The sequence below is a fragment of the Schistocerca serialis genome, chromosome 8, assembly GCF_023864345.2.
Source record: "Schistocerca serialis cubense isolate TAMUIC-IGC-003099 chromosome 8, iqSchSeri2.2, whole genome shotgun sequence".
NCBI classification, from domain to species: Eukaryota; Metazoa; Arthropoda; class Insecta; order Orthoptera; family Acrididae; genus Schistocerca; species Schistocerca serialis.
Genome location: NC_064645.1, coordinates 597432534 through 597452235, shown reverse-complemented (window position 1 = coordinate 597452235; position 19702 = coordinate 597432534). Strand labels below are relative to the sequence as shown.

The 19702-nt window shown below is 42.5% G+C and overlaps 1 protein-coding gene across 1 annotated transcript in view; it reads left to right on the top strand.

Moving 5' to 3' along the window:
• LOC126416723 (protein piccolo) overlaps positions 1 to 19702 on the top strand; it is a 645122-nt gene that overhangs the window by 528465 nt on the left and 96955 nt on the right. The window contains exon 10 of the mRNA XM_050084537.1: positions 18044 to 18376. Within this exon, the coding sequence (XP_049940494.1) occupies positions 18044 to 18376 (333 nt within the window). The remainder of the gene's footprint in view (positions 1 to 18043; positions 18377 to 19702) is intronic.

Here is a 19702-nt window from a genome sequence, read left to right as displayed (position 1 = left end):
AGGTGTAGTTATGGGATCGTCCACACACGATAGCTTAATACTGCGATTCTGTCACGCCTCGACATCTACTAATGTTCCTGCGCTGATTCCATACAATCGACTGGCACCACTTTCTCTACCATTACTTACGTAATTAGTGGAGATCCCCGCCTGATAACCAATCCTGCACCACTCTGCAGCGCTCCATAGCGAACAGAGTTCTGCACTAAATGTGTGACAAACATTTTGTCCGTTTTCATGTCGTCGAAATCTGTAAACAGGAGCAACGTGTGTTCATGTACTGTGAATCCAAAGGCAGGGTACGAGCGGGCTTCCCCCGCTGCTGTCAGTCACGCTGAGGACGTGGTAAAGGTGCGCCGCAGTCGACAGAGGGGCGGCCACGGTCGGGCGGCCACAGGCGGCAGCCGCCACGGTTGGTGGCCCAGGTGCGGGGCGTGGGCGAGCGGGCGGAAGCGGATCGCGTCGCGCCGTGTGCTGGGCCCGCCCCGCCCGTATTAATAGACTGCACATTCCGACCCGGCCGTGGCCGGCTGCAGGTTCCTTGTGCCGCGGCGCCCATCATTTGCCTCGTCGTAAGGAGGAGTAGAACAGCCGCAGTGGCGATGGTGCTAGCAAGTGGTGGGGCTGCAGATATTGGGTGGGATTATGGCTTCATCTAGGCTTTTCGGGTGAAGGAAGGAAGCAAAATCAGATGTAAATGCGAACCTTTTAGGTCAGTCTCGGCGGTGACCGTTATGGATACCAACAGAAAATACTAACTGCTGTAACCAGTTGCACCTGCACTACCTATAAAAATGAAACACGCAGAAGCAGTGGTCAGCCAACCGCCACGACAAGAGGACGTGTAGAACAGCGGAACCATAATACGTGATTCAAGTGGCATAGAAGTGGCATGGACGTAGGCTTAACAGCGTCTTCTTTTATGTGACCTGACACGTCGGAGTTACGGCTAAGTGGGGGGGATTTGCCGCACCTAAGGCATCTTGACACTTTTATTCTATATAGTGGAACCTCGCCTAAAGAGCACCCCCCATAACGCGCAATTCACATAAAAAGCAAAACAAATTTAAATAAGAAACTTCGTGGCAGATTAAAACTGTGTGCCCGACCGAGACTCGAACTCGGGACCTTTGCCTTTCGCGGGCAAGTGCTCTACCAATTCTGCAAACTTAAATAAAATCTCACTTAACGAGCGATAATTCGCATAACGAGTGACGAAGATTTAGTGACGTCACCAGCCATTCGCGCGCTGCGGGTTAAACGTTCAGCAATATGAAGACCTTTCATTGTCGGCAGTTGCCATACGAACAATGTCTTTAGTATGTACTGCAGTCTGGGTTCAGCGCTCTTTTAGCTATCATCTTAGTACAACTTGTGATCACACATTTTTCTAAAAGGCTCTGAGCACTATGGGACTCAACTGCTGAGGTCATCAGTCCCCTAGAACTGAGGTCATCAGTCCCCTAGAACTTAGAACTACTTAAACCTAACTAACCTAAGGACTTCACACACATCCATGCCCGAGACAGGATTCGAACCTGCGACCGTAGCGGTCTCGCGGTTCCAGACTGCAGCGCCTACAACCGCTCGGCCACTTTGGCCGGCATACACATTTTTCTAACACTTTGCTCAGTGTTTTTATGTGCAAATTTTAATAACCTTCGTAGAAATATCCCCGAAGATAAAACCGCAAGAAGACTACCATAAGAGAAAGAACATGACCTTAGAAATGAAACGTAAAATCACTGGAAAACGCGGACGTGGTGCGAGCGTTGCTGATTTAGCACGCACCTACAATCTGTATACATCAACTACCCTCAAGAACAAGGATAAGAGTAAGTAAAGATGCTTCAAAGGCAGTGACAAGAGTATCTAAACAAAGGTTTCGTATTATGGACCATTTCGAAAGGTTGCTCCTTATGTGAATAAATGAAAAACAATGGCAAGGCACCACTATTAACGAGAACATAATTTGTGAGGAGAATGATTTTCGCTGACCTCGTTAAGAAGACGCCAGGATCATCAGCGGCCGAAGAAATGTTCAAGGAAAGTCGTGGGTGGTTTGAGAAGTTTAAGAGAATAACCGGAATTCACAGCCTTGTGAGGCACGGCGGAGCAGCCAGCTTAGACACAAAAGCACCAGAGAACTTCGTCATCGACTTTAAGATGTTCATAGATTCTGAGGATTACCTGCCGCAACAGGTTTTTAATTGTGACGAGACGGGTCAATACTGGAAAAATATGCTGAAACGTCCCTTTATAACAGCAGAGAATTATGAATTGTTGGGTCACAAGCCAATGAAAGACCGTCTCACACTGAAATTCTGTGCCAACGCAAGCGGTGATTTGAAAGTTAAACCTTTTCTTGTTCACCATTTAGAAACTCCGCGATCCTTCACTGAAGTGTAGAAGAGCAGGTTAAATGCGATGTAGAAGTCCAACAACAAGGCATAGGTGACACATGATCTTTTTTGTGGTTGTATCAATGAAGTGTTTGGTCCTTTCTTGCTTGTAGTGGACAGCGCCCCTGCCGATTCTCCAGGCCTACAAGATCACCTCCTTGAAGAATTTCAGTTCATCAAGATTCAGTTTCTGCCTCCCAACACAACTCCTTTACTCCAGCCCATGGACCAGCATATTATTTCTAGCTTTAAGAAGCTCTACACTAAAGCAGTCTTCGAGCATTGCTTTGAGTTGACTGAAGCTAGCAATCCCACACTTACAGAGCCATCGTTGCCCGCGTGAAGATGATCGAAAAGACGTAGGAAGGGGTTACCAAGAGAACTCTCACTTCTGCTTGAAAGAAGATTTGCCCTAGTGCGTTGTGGAATGTGACTCTGAGGCTTTTGAGTCAGTACCTTGAAGCCTGTAATCAACAAGATTGTGTCTTTGGCCAAGAGCATGGGACTAGAAGTGGATATCGATGAGTTCGTGGAAGATCACAACCAAGAAATGACCATAGAAGAGCTTACAGAATTGCACTGTGTTTCACAGTAGAAAGTTGTGGAGAGGAGTACTTCAGAGGAGGAGGAGGTAACAGCAAAGCAGCAATCTTCTGGGACAATAAGAGAAAGCAGTGGCTACGCGCGCAAAAAATTTATTCGACGATAGTGCTGTGTCGCATTTTCCTCAAGTGTTGAAGTGTCAGCAGAAACAGATCACTATAGATAGCTTCCTAGTAGAAAAGAATTAGTTATGTATCGTGAATAATCAAGTACATAATACTCTAAGTATAATTTTCTTTGAATAAATGGCATGAATAAGATAAAACTTTCACTACTTTTTCTGCATGTAACGCATTATCGTATTTTACATTAATTTATATGGTATGAATTGTTTCGCTTAAAGAGTGTTTCGCACTGCTGGTGAGATTCTGGAACGAATTGTGCTGTTATGCGAGGTTCCACTGTAATACCTATAGGCTCCAATTTTCGTTTAGCATTACCCGCAAGTGTCACATATCTTAAAAATAAATAAGCAGCTATATGTTTTAGGGAAAAAAACATAATTATGTCGTCATTGCATTCAGTCATTTTACCCCACGTATCGAGTCAAATGACGCAGTAAGTGGGGGTAAATTGGTGCAAGGAATGCTACAAGGTATTTAATTCCACACATTTTATAAGCCAAATTAGAAGAAACAAAGACAAAGCTTACTCTTGCTTCTTTCTCCTACAAGTGTCAAGTAACTGTTCCCGCGTTCTTTATGCTTATTTATACAACTGAACACCATATGGTAGCACCCATTAGGTAAGACTAGCCCTAATGTTAGACATATTGATGTGCGCGTTTTATCCGCTGCGCCAAATTCCCTCACTCTCTCCTACGCAACGCTCAGTCTGTCCGAAGCAGTCATACGAAGTCGAAACTTGTACCAAGTGCCACTATGCCTCGCCTATATCGCAGGGTGGAACGAGTATCGGTATGCGTTCCAGCGAGCAGAATGATTGGTCTCCAGGAGGCCGGTCTGTCTTCATGTGGCACTGCGGCTCGTACAGGGCACGCTGCTTATGTGGAACCAGCGGAGGGAAGAGGGCTGTACACAGCGCCGACATAGTGTGATCACAGCGAAAGATTACCGCCGTCTTGAACGCTTGGCCGAAATAGACAGAACAGTGTCATCCACAGTGTTGCGCGATGTTCGGAGCACTGCAACGGGTGTGGACATGTCTGGGTCGATGGTTCGACGCCGTCTTCTGCAATCAGGACTGGTCACGTGCATGCCATTGCGTCGGCTTCCGTTGGCCGGAACCTACGAACACCAAGGACTACAGTGGGTACGTGAACTTCGACAATGACATGATGAGTGCCCAAATATAGTGTCTTCGAACGAGACCCGCTTCAATTTGTGGTCGCATACGCGTTCGACGCTGCTATGGTGAACGCAATCGGGCAGGCTATATTCTTGAGCGGCACAGCGAACAAACGCCAAGTGTGATGGTTTGGAACGCCATTGACTGGAACACGGGAGTATGCCTCCTACATTTTCCGGGCAATCTGGACATTTACTGCTCCATCAGGGAGGTTTTACATCCTGAGGCACTGCGCCTCATGCAGGACGTTCCACATGCCATACTGCAACAGGACCACTCCCGGCTGCATGTGACGTGGAATTTGTAAGCCCTCTTCTATGAACGACCGGTACCACTTTTTCCTTGGCGTGCCTGTTCAACTGGGATATGAGCAGCCGGCAGCTTGTTCGTTCAGGTCCTCCTGCAGCTACAATTGATGCTTTGTGGACGCGCCTACAAATCGTGTGGCAGAGTATTCCACAGCAGAACATTCAAGTGCTCATTGATTCCATGTCACGACGTCTAGTGACCGTGATTGCAGCATGTGGTGGAGCTACTCCGAAATGAATTTTCAGTTACACTGCATGTAACGGTGTGTAATGCTGATGGTTTGCGTAGTGTCATGTCCATAAACAATGAAATAAATTTCATTGTTATCTCTGTCTTGGTGTTTCAATTTTTCCAAACAATAGTGTATTGTAGTGTACTTCCTACTGCGCAGAGGATTATACCTCCATCGTGAGGAGGGTCTATTTCAAGTCATGTAAGCATTGTATGTACGACTGTTGGATAATCTATGGCAGTGTCTTTCAGTGGTCACATGTCTCCTTTTCAAGTCGTATTTACGTCACTCGAAAAACCGTGCCACTGAGGACCTTATACCCGTATGAGAATAGCAAAAGTGGTCGACAGCTACCGACTGATCGCCGATTCTGATGGACACTAGTTGTTCACAAAATAGCTTCCCTGGCAACAACCAACCAGGGAACGAGATTGGTCGCGCGCATTGGTTGTTTGAACACGAAAAGACATACGTAAGTACAGAATTACCTAACTGTTGCTGCCGCTGGTGTAGTGTGCGTGCGGTTAACGGCGAACCGACAACATCGCCAATTTCTGGGTGTCAATCGCTTTGTTATTCCTATCCAGATACAAAGTCTTCATCCGTGTCTTATTAATGGACCACCCGGTGATGCAGTTGTAGCCCTCCTAAACCCGCAGTGGCAATTATAATACATTATATGTGACTCCTTACAGCAGTTTGTAGGTTCGGTTGATAAACAAGATCAGGGTCGACAGGCCCAGATAGCCGCGCTCGTTAGCACGCCGCCTCCGGCATTCGGGGAGGCGCAGAAGCCCCAGAGCAAATCCGCCTGGCGGTTAAAGGACGAGCCCCCGTGTACCGGCCAGCCTGGTTGTGGGTTTTATGCGGTTTTGCACTTCGGGCTAGGTGAATACTGGGCTTTTACGCACGTGCCGCATCAATTACAATATTCACAACTATTTAGAAAAACGTTCTCACAACTTCACATAGATAACACTGGCGCAGGTAGATGAGGTGCACAAATACCGTGCCTAGTGGGGTGAGGAGGGGAGGGGGTGATGGTGACAGGAACAGCTTCGGGCCACTCTCTACCACTAACATGGCCACATCCAGAGTAACATGTCGACCACAGGAGTAAGGCCAAGAAAAAGGAGAAGCAAGATTAGGATCAATCGTCCCACCGACAACGGGTTCGTTAGAGACGAAACGTGCACTAGGATAGGAAATCTGCCTCCTTCTTGTCAGACTATTCCGGGGTTCATCTTGATGTACGGAAACTAGGGAAATCGTAGATTTGGATGGCTGGATGAGAGTTGGAATTGCATTCAACTCCGTAACCAGTATACCTCTTCGCTCGTTTGCTGCACATCAAATCCACTCACATAACGTTGTCAAAGATTCTCTTACGTTTACGTGATGTTTAAAATTGTTACGCGTTTTGTATGGAACTTATTGGAAGAACTCGTAGATTCGAAGAAAGTAGTAAGAACTTATTTGAATAATGTTTTTGTTAGCTGTAATGAAGTACAGGCTGCGAGAATTCAGTTGTCTGCAAAATGTAGTGCGAAAATTAGACAGTTTTATTTTGCGTTATAAAATAAATGTTCGTGCTTCAAATTGGAAGATCTTGCTCTATTCTTAGAGGGAAACAACCGTTGATCGTGAAAGCTACTTGCTTTATACACAACTTGAGCTTCTGTTTTAACTCCTGAATATCATGTTATTGCTCAAATGGTTCAAATGACTCTAAGCACTATGGTACTTAACATCTGAGGTCATCAGTCCCCTAGACTGAGAACTACATAAACCTAACTAACCTAAGGACATCACACTCATCCATGCCCGAGACAGGATTCGAACTTGCGACCGTAGCAGCAGCAGCGCGGTTCCGGACTGAAGCGCCTAGAACCGCTCGGTCACAGCGGCGGGTCATGTCATTGCCATTGATGTTGTATGTATTTATTTATTTACCTATCGAATGGCGACTCCAGAGATAATCCATTTCTTATATTCAAATGTAAAAAAAAATTACATACTGAGGATTTTAGTCGTCGCACAGAAGGACGTGTATTATAAATAAAATTTGAAAGATATTGAATGCTTAATGGTGATTACAATATATGAACATTGCGACAAACGGTTTCTCTCTGCTGAAGTGCTATGTCCACGAGGCCGTTGTGGCGGTTCTAGGCACTTCAGTCCGGAGCCGCGCTGCTGCTACGGCCGCAGGTTCGAATCCTGCTTTGGGCATGGATGTGTGTGATGTCCTTAGGTTAGTTATGTTTGAGTAGTTCTAAGTATAGGGGACTGATGACCTCAGATGTTAAGTTCCATAGTGCTCAGAGCCATCTGAACCATTTTTTGCTATGTCCAATGAGTTTAGTATTTCAGTTTCCTCAACTGTTGCTACCCCATGTCTCTTGGAATTTCCTGTGTGGACATTCCGTGACTACTTACTGTACTGTTTCGTCTGCAGCCCGGCAGTTGTTTTGAGGCACCTGTGTAATTTTCGACCGTGGTAGAAGCAATATCTAGTTCGGCTGTTCGTTTGTGTTAAATTTTAACCGTTCTGCTTACGCTTGCGCAGACTGTTTATCGGGGCGGAGATTTTCTACACTTCACGCCCTGGCACGTGCGCGTGCCTCGTCATTCCATGTTTATTTCCATTGCGTTAGTGTGCAAGTAAAACATTGCGACATAGGAAAACAGAAGATAAGGTTGAAATGTTCCGTGGAATTAACCTTTTGTGATGTGCCGCACGAAATCGTATGCGCTACTAATAGTGTGTGACTTGGGAGACGTATTACGCGACGCATTGCATCACAGATTAAAAAGGTGAAATTTGTTTCGGAACCCACCGGATCAATTCTTGTCACTGCTGCAATCGTAAAAAAGTCTTTGTACTGGTCCCCGCCCTCATTTGATCCTCCATACACGGTTAAAACAATTGTTATACCAATGATAAACACAACGTCCACCGAACTCTCGTTAATAACATACAGGGTTATGTCAGGATAACAATTCAAAGTTACGTGTTTCAAAGGTCATCTCGAAACCCAATGTTTCCAAACAAACAATAGCAGTTATTTAGCTTCAGTTAAATATCGATAAGCATGTGCGATCCATCAACAAAACGTCTAGCTTACTGTGCGGCTCCACACCCCTTTTTAAATAGGTTACAACACCAAAGTGTGCTTAATAATGTATACTTTCGATCATATGTGAAAAATGCTAAATCTTGACCTTAACAGACTCCTTTCCCAGAGGGGCGCCACAACGAAAATTGAATTAGCTCAAAGTATTGTTTTGATTAGCTTTCTGCAAGTTCGGAAGTTGACAGAGAGGCGAAGTTTCGGTTTCGTAGTTACGACATCCATAAAATTCTTTGGCTTTTTTCCAAATTGCACCAGTTGCCTAGTATCTCTGCTAGCAACTCTCAATATATTGAGCGGTGCCTCACTATGATGTAATGACCTTCCAAAATTCATCAGTGAAATTCGGTCCTCAAATCAGTCATCGCATGACGACGACAGACTAAAAAAAAATTCATACAAATCTTTATCATATTCCAACATATCAGTGTTCTTGATTGAGAAACATGTTGACTTTCACTGTTATCGACGTATATTTTCACATCAAAAATCGTACACTAACACAGATGTTCTTAATATTAAGTTTAAAAAGATCTGACCCTAAAATGGCATTTTTTCATTTCCTACATAGCTCTCCATTATTACAAAACTTTTCACTATTTATTTTTGTTCATTAATTTGATGTAAGTCAAAGGCGATAACGCGCCGACAAGATGATCTCTCGCCTGACTACGTTCGCGCGGAGGGCAACAGTGGCCAGCTCACGGTCATTGGCGGCGGCGGCGGCGGCGGCGGCGGCGGCGTCGAAGTTACTGCGGCTTTCCTCGGCATGAAGCGCGATACAAACAGAACATTTGAGTATATAATTCAAACATTTTTAGTTACAGCAACAATATTTAACACTAATGCCATTCAACATAGGTCATTAAATCGATGTATCATTGACTTACCTGCCGACTGATCAGTAACACATGGTGGAACTGCCTGGACCTTCTTGTCACACCACAACTAACAGCTCCCACACATATTACACTATTAGAGTTTAACATACGGTCGACGACTTCTTACATATATATTTTCCGCTAACCACCAAGCGGTGTGTGGCGGCGGAGGGCATAATTTGCGCCAAAGTCATATTCCCCCCCCCCCTCTGTTCCACTCGCGGATCGCACGAGGGAAAAACGACTGTCTGAACACCTCAGTACGAGCTCTTATTTCCCTTATCTTTGAATGATGGTCATTACGCGATTTGAAAGTTGGTGGTAATAATATATGCTCTACATCGTCGGTGAAGATTGGATTTCGGAATTTAGTGAGCAGCCCCTTCTGTTTAGCGCGTCGTCTATCTGCAAGTGTGTCCCACTTCAAACTTTCGATGAAATTTGTAACGCTCTCGCGATGGCTAATGCACCAGTCACGAATCTTGCCGCTCTTCTTTGGACCTTCTCAATTTCTTGAATCAGACCCAACTGGTAAGGGTCCCATACAGACGAACTGTACTCTAAGACTGGACGAACTAACGTATTGTAAGCTATTTCCTTTGTTGAAGGACTGCATCGCTTCAGGATTCTACCAATAATCCGCAATCTAGAGTTCGCCTTACCCGTTACTTGTGTAATCCGATCATTCCATCTGAGATCATTTCGAATAGTCACACCCAGATACTTGACTGATGTTACCGCTTCCAAAGACTGATCATTTATTTTGTACTCATACATTAATGGGGATTCTAGCCTTGTTATACGCAGTAGGTTACACTTACTAATATTGAGAGATAACTGCCAGTCATTACTCCACGCATTTATTTTCTGCAAATCCTCATTCTTCATTAGAGGCGAAATACAAACTCACATTGGAGGTGGATAGGGGAGGAAATCGAACGCGTCCCTTTCAAACGAACGATGCGTGGAAAACCTAATTTTGCATGGATAGACGGGGATTTAACCGACCCCCTCCCGAATGTCGTTACAGTGGTCCATTGCGCTCGATGAGAAAAGTGATAAAGAAGTTTTTGTCTGGTTGTGTGTGCTCTCATTGATGGTGACCTAACAAATTGCCAACGTTCGTAAAAGGACATTCTGTCGACGGATACGTGTTAACTATTCTCCATGTTCCTTTTAGGTACAGTTATAGTAACAAGCTTTTAATCGTGACCAGTTTCGATCATACATCTGTCAGCATCTCAAACTACGACGACAAAAGGAAAAACGTCAACATTTTTCTTCTTGATGTATCACAATATCTGGAGATAGTCTGCGTGTAGCCGGAATCCTCGCCACACACACGATGGCTTCCAGGAATACATGTACCGTAAATGGAGAAACCATTTGCGATTTTAAAGTGTGTCACTGGAGCTGTATTTAAAAGAAAGAAAGGGGATTATGTAAATCTGGCAACTCAGTTATTTGCCAGTTACGTTGTGAGAGCTCGAAGACCGTGCTATTGTTGGTTTTACAAGCAACATGGAAACTTTACTACTTATAAGGATCTCTCTAGCCTACAAATGTTACGGAATGTTTGTGACGGAAACTTGGGCATTCCATTATGCTCATAATTTAAAGTGTCCAGTAATTACCGTGTCAGGCAGTTCAATGTAAATCGCCTGTAAATTTAAACTCCACCCCCAGAAGCCACCCTTTTGTTATTGTGTATTTCATTTCGCTGCGACAGAGTCCATATTCTGATACTGTTGCAACATATTTGTGCGCTGGTTCTTGGTCTTCTTTTTTGTTATTGCAGATACCAAAAATCACTACATTTGTCCCAGTTTTGAAATAATATTTCAGATATTTAACAAATGTAAGTTCGCTTACCATGCGTTTTTACAGCACTATTTTCATGTTCCTTTACTAACACAACATACTACTTACGTTAATTTTTTTTCTGCCGGACCGCTTTGTTTGATAGATACAATGTTGTATACACATGAGAGGTGGTTCTACTACCAAGGGGAAGTCACGACGTTGGGATCACAGATTTACTTCAAACTTTGTATATCTTTATTACGCTATTAAAACTACATAATATGCAGTTATAAGGTGCACTATTCTGGCAATGCCGAGGAAATCGGAAGAGATGTTTAACGCGTCTGTTTTGTGGCTTACGTATCTGTGCGTAGGTGCCGGACCGTAGTGTTCATGATGGTCAGGCGAGCTTTGTAAGACGAAGATGTACGAGGCAACGGCTCGACTCCCTCTCAAACTTAATTATTAATCTTTTTTTTTCGTCACTGGTCATATTATTTGATTTATGGCATTTGAGAGGTAATACAATAAAAACCACGTATATTTGCACGAAGTATTTGCATGGAGTTTCAATTTACGTTTGCCATGCCTGCAAGACAAATACCATCCTACAAACTGTGATATCGCGAGCACATCCGACGAGTAATTGAACGTTACTCTTGTGGTCTGGCACATCGTGACTTACTACTTGAACCTTTTTTTGACCAGGGATGAAAAATTATAGATTTAAAAATGTCAGCGTGGCTCGAACCAGCCTCGTCTGCGACCCTCTTGTTCCACGCGAACGCTAACTAGTTGACCACAGTGACTTCTCACGGACAATAGCTTCGCACAGATATATCAGTTACATAATAGACGCGTAAAACTTCTCTCGCGATTTTCTCGGAATTATGTTGTTTTTAATGGTCTACTAAAGGTGTTCAGGGTTTAAAGTAAATCCGTGATCTCAACGTTGTGCCCTCCCTTGTAAGATTTTCCTTCGGTATCGTTTCAGGTGGTGACACCCTGTTGCAAAATATTACTCTACAGTTGCTTAAAAAGATTCAAGGTGAAGTTTGTCTATAAAAATGCCAAAAGTTAAAAGCATTAATATTAGTTTTAATTTCAGTAAGCAGAGTTACAAGAATTTTGGCAAATTTACAGATATTTTTTAAATAACAGGAAATGTGTCACAATTTTTTTTTAAATTTGACATTTTTTAAATCTGGAGTACAACCTATCGAAACATGACGTCTTCTCCCGAATCTACAGCGAAAGACAATCTTACTAGGAACGTACAGTACTGTGTATTTTTGTCGTGTTTATAATAGCGCAAACCTTGTGTTCCTGAAGAAGCATTAATTTGGAAGTGTAAATACGCGGAGTAAGTGCACTTACAGTTGAAGAAAATATGTTCACAGTACTTTCAAACTAATCTACTGGAAATATAGCGGTTTTAGCATATTAGTAGCCGCTGCAATAAAATATATATTTTGTAACTGAAGGCGGCACTTGTTTGTCACTATAAAGTTCAGTAAGTTGCTTTTAATGTTTTGTGCTTATAGCTTCGTAGATAAAAAGTTGGTGAGTCGTTTGTAGTGATCGGCAGCCTCAGTCACCCTGCACAGGGACGGAAGCCACATACGTGTGGGCCGAAGCACTGTGAAGCACATACCGCAGGCTGTTTGCTGTGTGCAGCGTTGGCTGTCGAAGCCGGAGGCGTGTGGGGGATGCAGACATGAATAATCGGGTGCGGGGTTTGAGGGTAGCTGGGGGGAGGACTTCCGACAGCTGGTGCGCGTGTGCCCACAGATGGCGTCACTTCCTGCGTCACGTGACCGGAAGCCTGCCGTCTGCACGCGACCGCGGCTGCGGCCGCTACTGTGCGCTGCGGCGCTACCGGTAAAAGCGCCCGCGACACCTGCTCTGATTCCGGCGCGGGCTGCACCTGGCCGCTTACGTGTGCGCGTGTGCAGGCTTCCCTCATTCTTAAGCGTGAAGCTTAACCAAAGTATTTCGTCACTTTCAGGCGATTAATTTAAAGCTGGCAGTAACACTCGCCACCTAATGTAGCAAGCTATGTGCCTTCTTCATATAGAATTACTTTCTTGTCTATCACCCTTCAGATTTCGAAATAGATGGAATATCAGGTGAGGACTCGGATATGCATTTAAAGCGACGGCAAGTAGAAGCCGAAAAAAGATTTCCAAAATAAACCAGAGAGGCGTTTCAGCAACTTAATCTTGCCCTGATTATGCTTTTTTTTTTTTTTTTTTTTTTTTTTTTTTTTTTTTTTTTTTTTTTTTTTTTTTAACATTTCGGAAATCATACACCAACGAAACAAGCCTCATTTATGTAAGCCATCGCTGTGGTAGCTGATCGTCTGTTAAGAGATGCCGTGCCAACAAATAATCCTACAGAAATTCCATCGAGATTTAGTTCGGGAGGTCTGTGTGTGTGTGTGTGTGTGTAAGTAAAAGATACATAACAATCTCTCTGCCTCCTCAAATCCAACCAACCATCACAATCACTTCTGAAGCACCACAAATGGCTCCAGTTGTAATAATAATACAAAAATAATAATCTAATAATAATTTGCTTGCAGTGGAAACTGTATCGCTCTAACACAACTTACAAGAATTTGCAGTTCAGAAAAATACACATCTGAACAATACGCGTCCGAAAATTACATGGGCCGAAATTTTCTCCGCAAGCGGACAGGTCTAAGCCCATTCACTGTGTCAGGAAAATGAAAAGTAACATGCACTAAACATAGTTCGCAATTTTGTTGAAACCCTTGCCATTTTCGAACTTATTGTTTTTTTCCTCCATCATTATCCGGAAGTTAGCTGAGAAATTTGGAAACGGCAATATGTAAAAACTACAAACGCTTTACGATAATGTTTTCTTTTAGGAGAGGGGGTGCGGGCGTCATAACCCTTACCCTGCCACAGCTTAGATCTGCTCCTGCATTTCACTTCGCCTGTGGAAAAGGTATGCTCGGCCGTTTTGTTACCAGCCGGCATCGTAATGTGCTCAGCAGTATGAAACATGCCACCACTTTGAAAAATATAATTTGAAATTTATTACGGAAAATACAGATGGTATTAGTTTCCTTTGGCTGATAGTTTGGCTTACGTCCCAGCCGTACAAAGCTTTGGGTGGTTTAGCCACTCTTTAAGGGGAGTTAGAACGGATTTTTATCTCGTTATAAAATTTGCAATTTTCCGAATAAAAAGATATATATATATCACTTATAAACTCAAGTGTGAAGTATTTTAAAACAAAGTGTTTTTAAGAAACGTGGGTTTCATGGTAATCGATTTTTGAGTAAAGGGAACCATTGTGATCCACATGTGGCGTGTGAAGTTACAGACAATGAAATACAGGCAAACTTGTCAGTATCTAGAGAAACACCCATTAGTGCTTCGAAGATTATAATAAAACTTTGTGATGCACCATTTTCTCAAAACGAAATTGATGTAAATGGTAGGTTCGGTTACATTCTGATAGATTTACACATTCTAACAAGGGTGTTAGGTGGATGTGTGTGTTGTACGATATGTGGAGGGCCAGTTAGTTTACATGAAGACAGTGAGGTATCAAATGGACTAGCCAGGAAACTTATCATTAATTGTGCCAGCTGTAAATATACTCATTCATTTTGGAATTCTGATAAGTGTAAAGATAATTATTTTGAAGTAAATGTCAGGTGGTTTTATGGACCGAGAGCTATTGGCAAAGGACACACTGCAGCAGAAACAATGTGTGCCGTGATGAATATGCCACACCCACCTTGTAAAATCGACAAGTATGCAAAATTTATCGGAGCTGCTGTGGAAACTGCTGCGTGAGAGTCAATGAAAGGTGCTGCAAACGAATCTTTTGGAATAAGTGATGGCATGACTGACATACCAGTAGCTTTTGATGGCACTTGGCAGAATCACAGCTACAGTTCTAAGAATTCTGTTGCCACTGTGACCAGTGTGGAAAGGTAATACATTTCCAGATTTTAATCAAACATTTGTTATAAGTGTAAATCAGGGAATGAAGAAGGGCATATTTGTGAGAGACATCATGAAGGAACATGTGGAGGTATGGAGGCATCTGCAGCTATTTAAATTTTTATTCAATCTGTGAATGAAAGGGGAGTGTGTTACACTAAGTTCTAAGGTGATGGAGACTCAAAAGCATATAACAGTGTAGGAGTCGCTCAGCCTTACGGTGTAAAGATTATCACAAAACAGGAATGTGTTGGTCATGTCCAGAAGAGGATGGGAACCAGGTTGAGGAAGTTGAAACAAAGTTTGAGAGACAAGAAACTTTCTGATGGTAAAACCACAAGAGAGAGGCTGACAGACAAAATGATTGATAGAAATAATACTGAGGATTTGTTGAAAATGAAGCAAGCAGTAGGGGCTACCTTCTTCCACAGACTGTCAGTTGATGAAAAACCAGTACACCACATTTGCCCTCCTGGACCTGATTCATGGTGCAATTATCACAATGCCCATTACTCAAACAGTTCATACAGCCATAAACATTCAATTCAGCAGCAGTCATGGATGTCATAAAACCTATTTACAGAGACCTACAAATCCTGAATTACTAAAGAAGTGTCTGTGTGGTCACACTCAAAATCCGAATGAGTCGTTCAGTAATCACATATGTACTCGCTTACCAAAATATGTTTTTGTTGGGATGAGGACACTAATGTGGGGGCCCAGTGACGCTGTTATTGCTTTTAATGATGGCAACATCAGTAGGATGAAAGTGCTACAGCATATAGGAATTAATCCTGGAGCAAACTGCATTAGAGAACTTGAACGGATTTTATGTTGATGTGGATAACAGAGAAAGTGCGCATTAGCTGTGTTTGTATGCCTCATTTGAAGAAAACTCTCTAGTAAGTAGTTAAATGTTGGAAAATGTGCCATGAAAGTAATTGAAAATTAATAAATGTGGTCAAGGTTTTTAGACAAGCAACTGAAAAGGAAAATTAACATTTGCGTGTGATTCAAAAGAGAAATACAACATCCAGTACACATATTGTAACATTTAATGTGCTCAGCTAAAATTACATTTCTTGTGAAGGCAGGTCTTTGGTGGAATTCGAACCCTAGTTCTTTGGTGGAATTCGAATCCTAGTTAGATGGGGATTTGATCAAAAAGCTTGTTTCAAATACATACGTACAGACAAGGATAATACTTCGTATCGAAATTAGTGGTAACTCATAAAGAGACATTCACAGTTATCTCTTAAACAGTTCATTCCTTATTTACTGGAACACTTTTTTTTCTACTGTTGTATACTTTCACCCATGTTCATTTTTGTTACTAATTATGATACACCCTGTGTGCAAATTTTGCACGTGGGTGGCACTTAGCACCCCAAGCAGCCACCTTTCTCTCTTGAGCCTTAAATTGGCCTCGAGTACTGTCAACATGTGCCTCTTAGGCAGTAGCTCAACTTTCACTTATCAGTAATGCTATAACTGTTGAATGGCACGAAGACACACAACAGTGAAAAATGCATGATTAACAAGCAGTTTTGCAGTCTGCTTTATCTTGAGACCTGTAAACAGATCAGGACTTAGAGTAAATTTCTGCAGTACACACAGGAAGTGACTAAAGTGTGTTTGATGTGTCTGTGGCTCTTCTGTTCTGTGTTGGTGTTTGTAATTTGTTATTGTTGATTATAGCCAATCGTGTGAAACATACCGTAGCCATCGAGAGTCACTCAGTCTTATAATAATCTTGGTTATCACAAATTTTGGCTGTTTTTGCCAGAATGCCACAATTTCCTAGGTTGTTAGGTTGAGATGGGCGGGCAGAACTTCAAGTGACATGAGCAGCAAAAATGTTTACTATAACGTTTGTCTTAAGATTTTTCTGCTTTTCTGTAATATAGCATGATTTCCACAGTGGTGGTTAAGATGGGACCTAATAACTCAGCTTAAATTGCAGAAACAAAATACCATCTTAATAATTTTTTTACACAAAACATATTACAAATGAGCGATGTGATTGACTACGCACATCCATTTTATCATTTATCATGTTCGCTTCCCCTAATTCATTACACGAACCGTTACTGGCAACACTAAGCAACAAAGAAGCAGTGGACAGTGTAAGTGCACATTTTATCAAGTAGACCATTCATACTACGCTTCCGAATTCAGCTGGTTCATAGACTTTCGAGGTCTCGGCATTAAGGATGCGACATGGTCAGGTAAACTTAGTCCATCGGACGCTGAGAAGAGTGTGATTGCTATGTGAAAATTTGTGGAAGCAAACTGATGTATGTCATATCATGACACAGTGGTATTCTTGGGCCAGCCATTATGTTCAGTTAATACAATTCTACAATGCCCTATTGAAGGGGGACCATTTGCTACGTGTAGGATCAAATGCAAAGTTGTGTGTTTTCTTGTAAAGAAGTTAATGAGAAACTCAAAATGGGCGCATCTCACTAAATGAATAGTGCTTTTAAGTGATCATTTTTTGCTATGATTCTTACTCTGTTTGTTCACTCTGCAACCAATTAAAGCTCCCAGTTCTGGCATGACTTCTTTCTAAACTGTTGCACATATTATATACTACATTCTGTTATGAAAAGCACACTGCCTGTGGGAATATTGAACACCTCTACCACCCATCGACTTTCACCCACGACGACGTTAAAACGGTGGACATAAATAGCTCATATAAATCCATCTGCATAAAATATGTACCAGTTCAAGAGTTAAGTTTATTCTCACAGCATCACATTTGTTCTGACTTCAGGCCAAGCTAGAGGTAAGTGTGTCATCACAAGTAAGATTTCATTTTACATTTGTTGCTTTCACCAACTCGAAAAAGTGTCGATTCCAGCTTATTGTAGACTACAGCCTTCACTACAAGTCAGTCTGTCATCACATGTATTCCAGAATACAGTATAGAAGCAAAATAAATGCCGTCAGCAGTTTTTTGCATTCATACGATGCCACATGTCGCTTCATAATGATGTAAGGGCCAAATCTGATAACTGTTATTGATAGGTTCAGTTGGCTCCCGCAATATTATTTGTGATCCAGATCTGAGGTAGAATTTTTTCTGTAGTGGGTAGATTGCTGTGGTCATTAGTGGCCAACTCGGTGACATGGTGCAAGATGGTGCTAGCATTATGTTTCAATACTGAGGGCTCATCAGTGAAGATCTGCTGATGCACCAAAAGATGTGTGTTAATATAAAGCACTTACTGTTGAACACAATAATGTACGTGCTGTTTGCGTGACCAAAGCATTCGTGTTGCAACAAAACAGTGTAATAAACTTGTGAACTACATTACAATATGTAAATAAACCTAGTTTAAAATGGGCATAGTTTGTGAAATACCCTTCTTTTGTCCAGGTCTGCCTGCAGTCACGAAAGCAGCGGGTCCTGTAGGCAGCGGCCACTTGTTAGGGTCTCCGGCAGTGGGTGGCGCTGCGCCACATTCCGGAAAACAGCACCACCGGCCTGGAGTGCCGCTGCCCGGTGGTCACACGGTACCCGGACCGGGACCGGGTCCAGGGCCCGGCCCGGGGCCCGGACCCGGAGGGCCGCCCCCGCCCGCTGCTGTCGCACCTGCTGCCCCTGGCCCACAACCACCGCCTCACTCGCAGCCTCCTGCTACTCAGCAGCAGGACCGTTCCTTTGCCGCCGCCCTGCGAAAGCTCGCCAAACAAGCTGTACCGCCCTCTGGTATGTTCAGAACTTTACTTAAAATGTGTAATTGAGACAGACGGGTGTTGATTTCATGATAGTATGCTTGCCTGTAAACTTTATTTTTCACCTCAAATCACAACAAACGAAGAATAAATTGAGTTACTACTTAGTAGTGTAGTCAGTTTCTGTTTTAGTCTGATATTAATAAGATGTTCAGGGTCTGGCATTAAACAAGAAATTCTCATTTTCCTTCATACGCACCTGCAGAGCTTTTATCACTTGCTTGACCTCATTTTGCTTTCTACGTATGTTAGAAATGCATAGGGAGAGTGGTGCTCATTAAGTGCCCAATACTATTTGAATGTGATATTTGTGATCATTTCTATTGCAGCCTCATGTTTAGTAATGTGATACATCTACACTATCTCCATGAAGTATACAAATCTCCACAAAATTTTTCTACATATACACTCATAATCCACTAGCCATTGTGTGGTGCATGAAGGAAAGTACATTGTACCATTATCAGACGTTTCCTTTCCTTTTCCACTTGCAAATAGAGGGAGGGAAAAATGACTGAATGTGTACCTCCGTATGATTCCAGATTTCCCTCATGTTATCTATGTGGTCCTTAGACGAAATGTACATTAGTGACAGTAGAATTGTTTTGCCGTCAACTTCAAATGCTGCTTCTCTAAAGTTTCTCAATAGTGTTTCATGGGGAAAAAAGAGAAACATTGTCTTCCTTTCAGCAATTCTCATTTGGTTTCTCAAAGCACCTGTGTAAAATTGCCTTTTGATTGAACCTACTGCAAACAAATCTAGCAGCCCACCTCTGAATTGCTTTTGATGCCTTCCATTAATCAAACCTGTTGGGGATTAATGTTCTACACATGGTCTCCTTTACATGTGAGCTAAACTTCCCTAAACTTCTCCCAGTAAACTGGAGCTGACCATTCGTCTTCCCTACTGCCGGATGCTCATTCCATTTTGTATACTTTTCATTGTTAGGTCTAGATATTTAAGTGATTTGACTGTGTCTAGAAGCACATTACCATTACTGTATTTGAACATTACAGAATTGATTTTTGTACTCACCTGCATTATCTTACCTTTTTCAACTAAAACCAGTCCATTGTGGAAGAAATATGTGTGATTTGTGGGTGCTATAAAACTGTACATTCCAGTCAGAATATAAAAGTTGTTAGAAAATTGGCCGGAGACCTTATATAAACTGAGATTCTTATTCACTGTTAAATTCTGCAATCCAGAGAGAAATATTTTAATTCTGCTTTTCTCAGTGATGCTCATTTGTGTCTCAAAATTATTTTATTGCTTTTACAATGATATTAAATGACATCC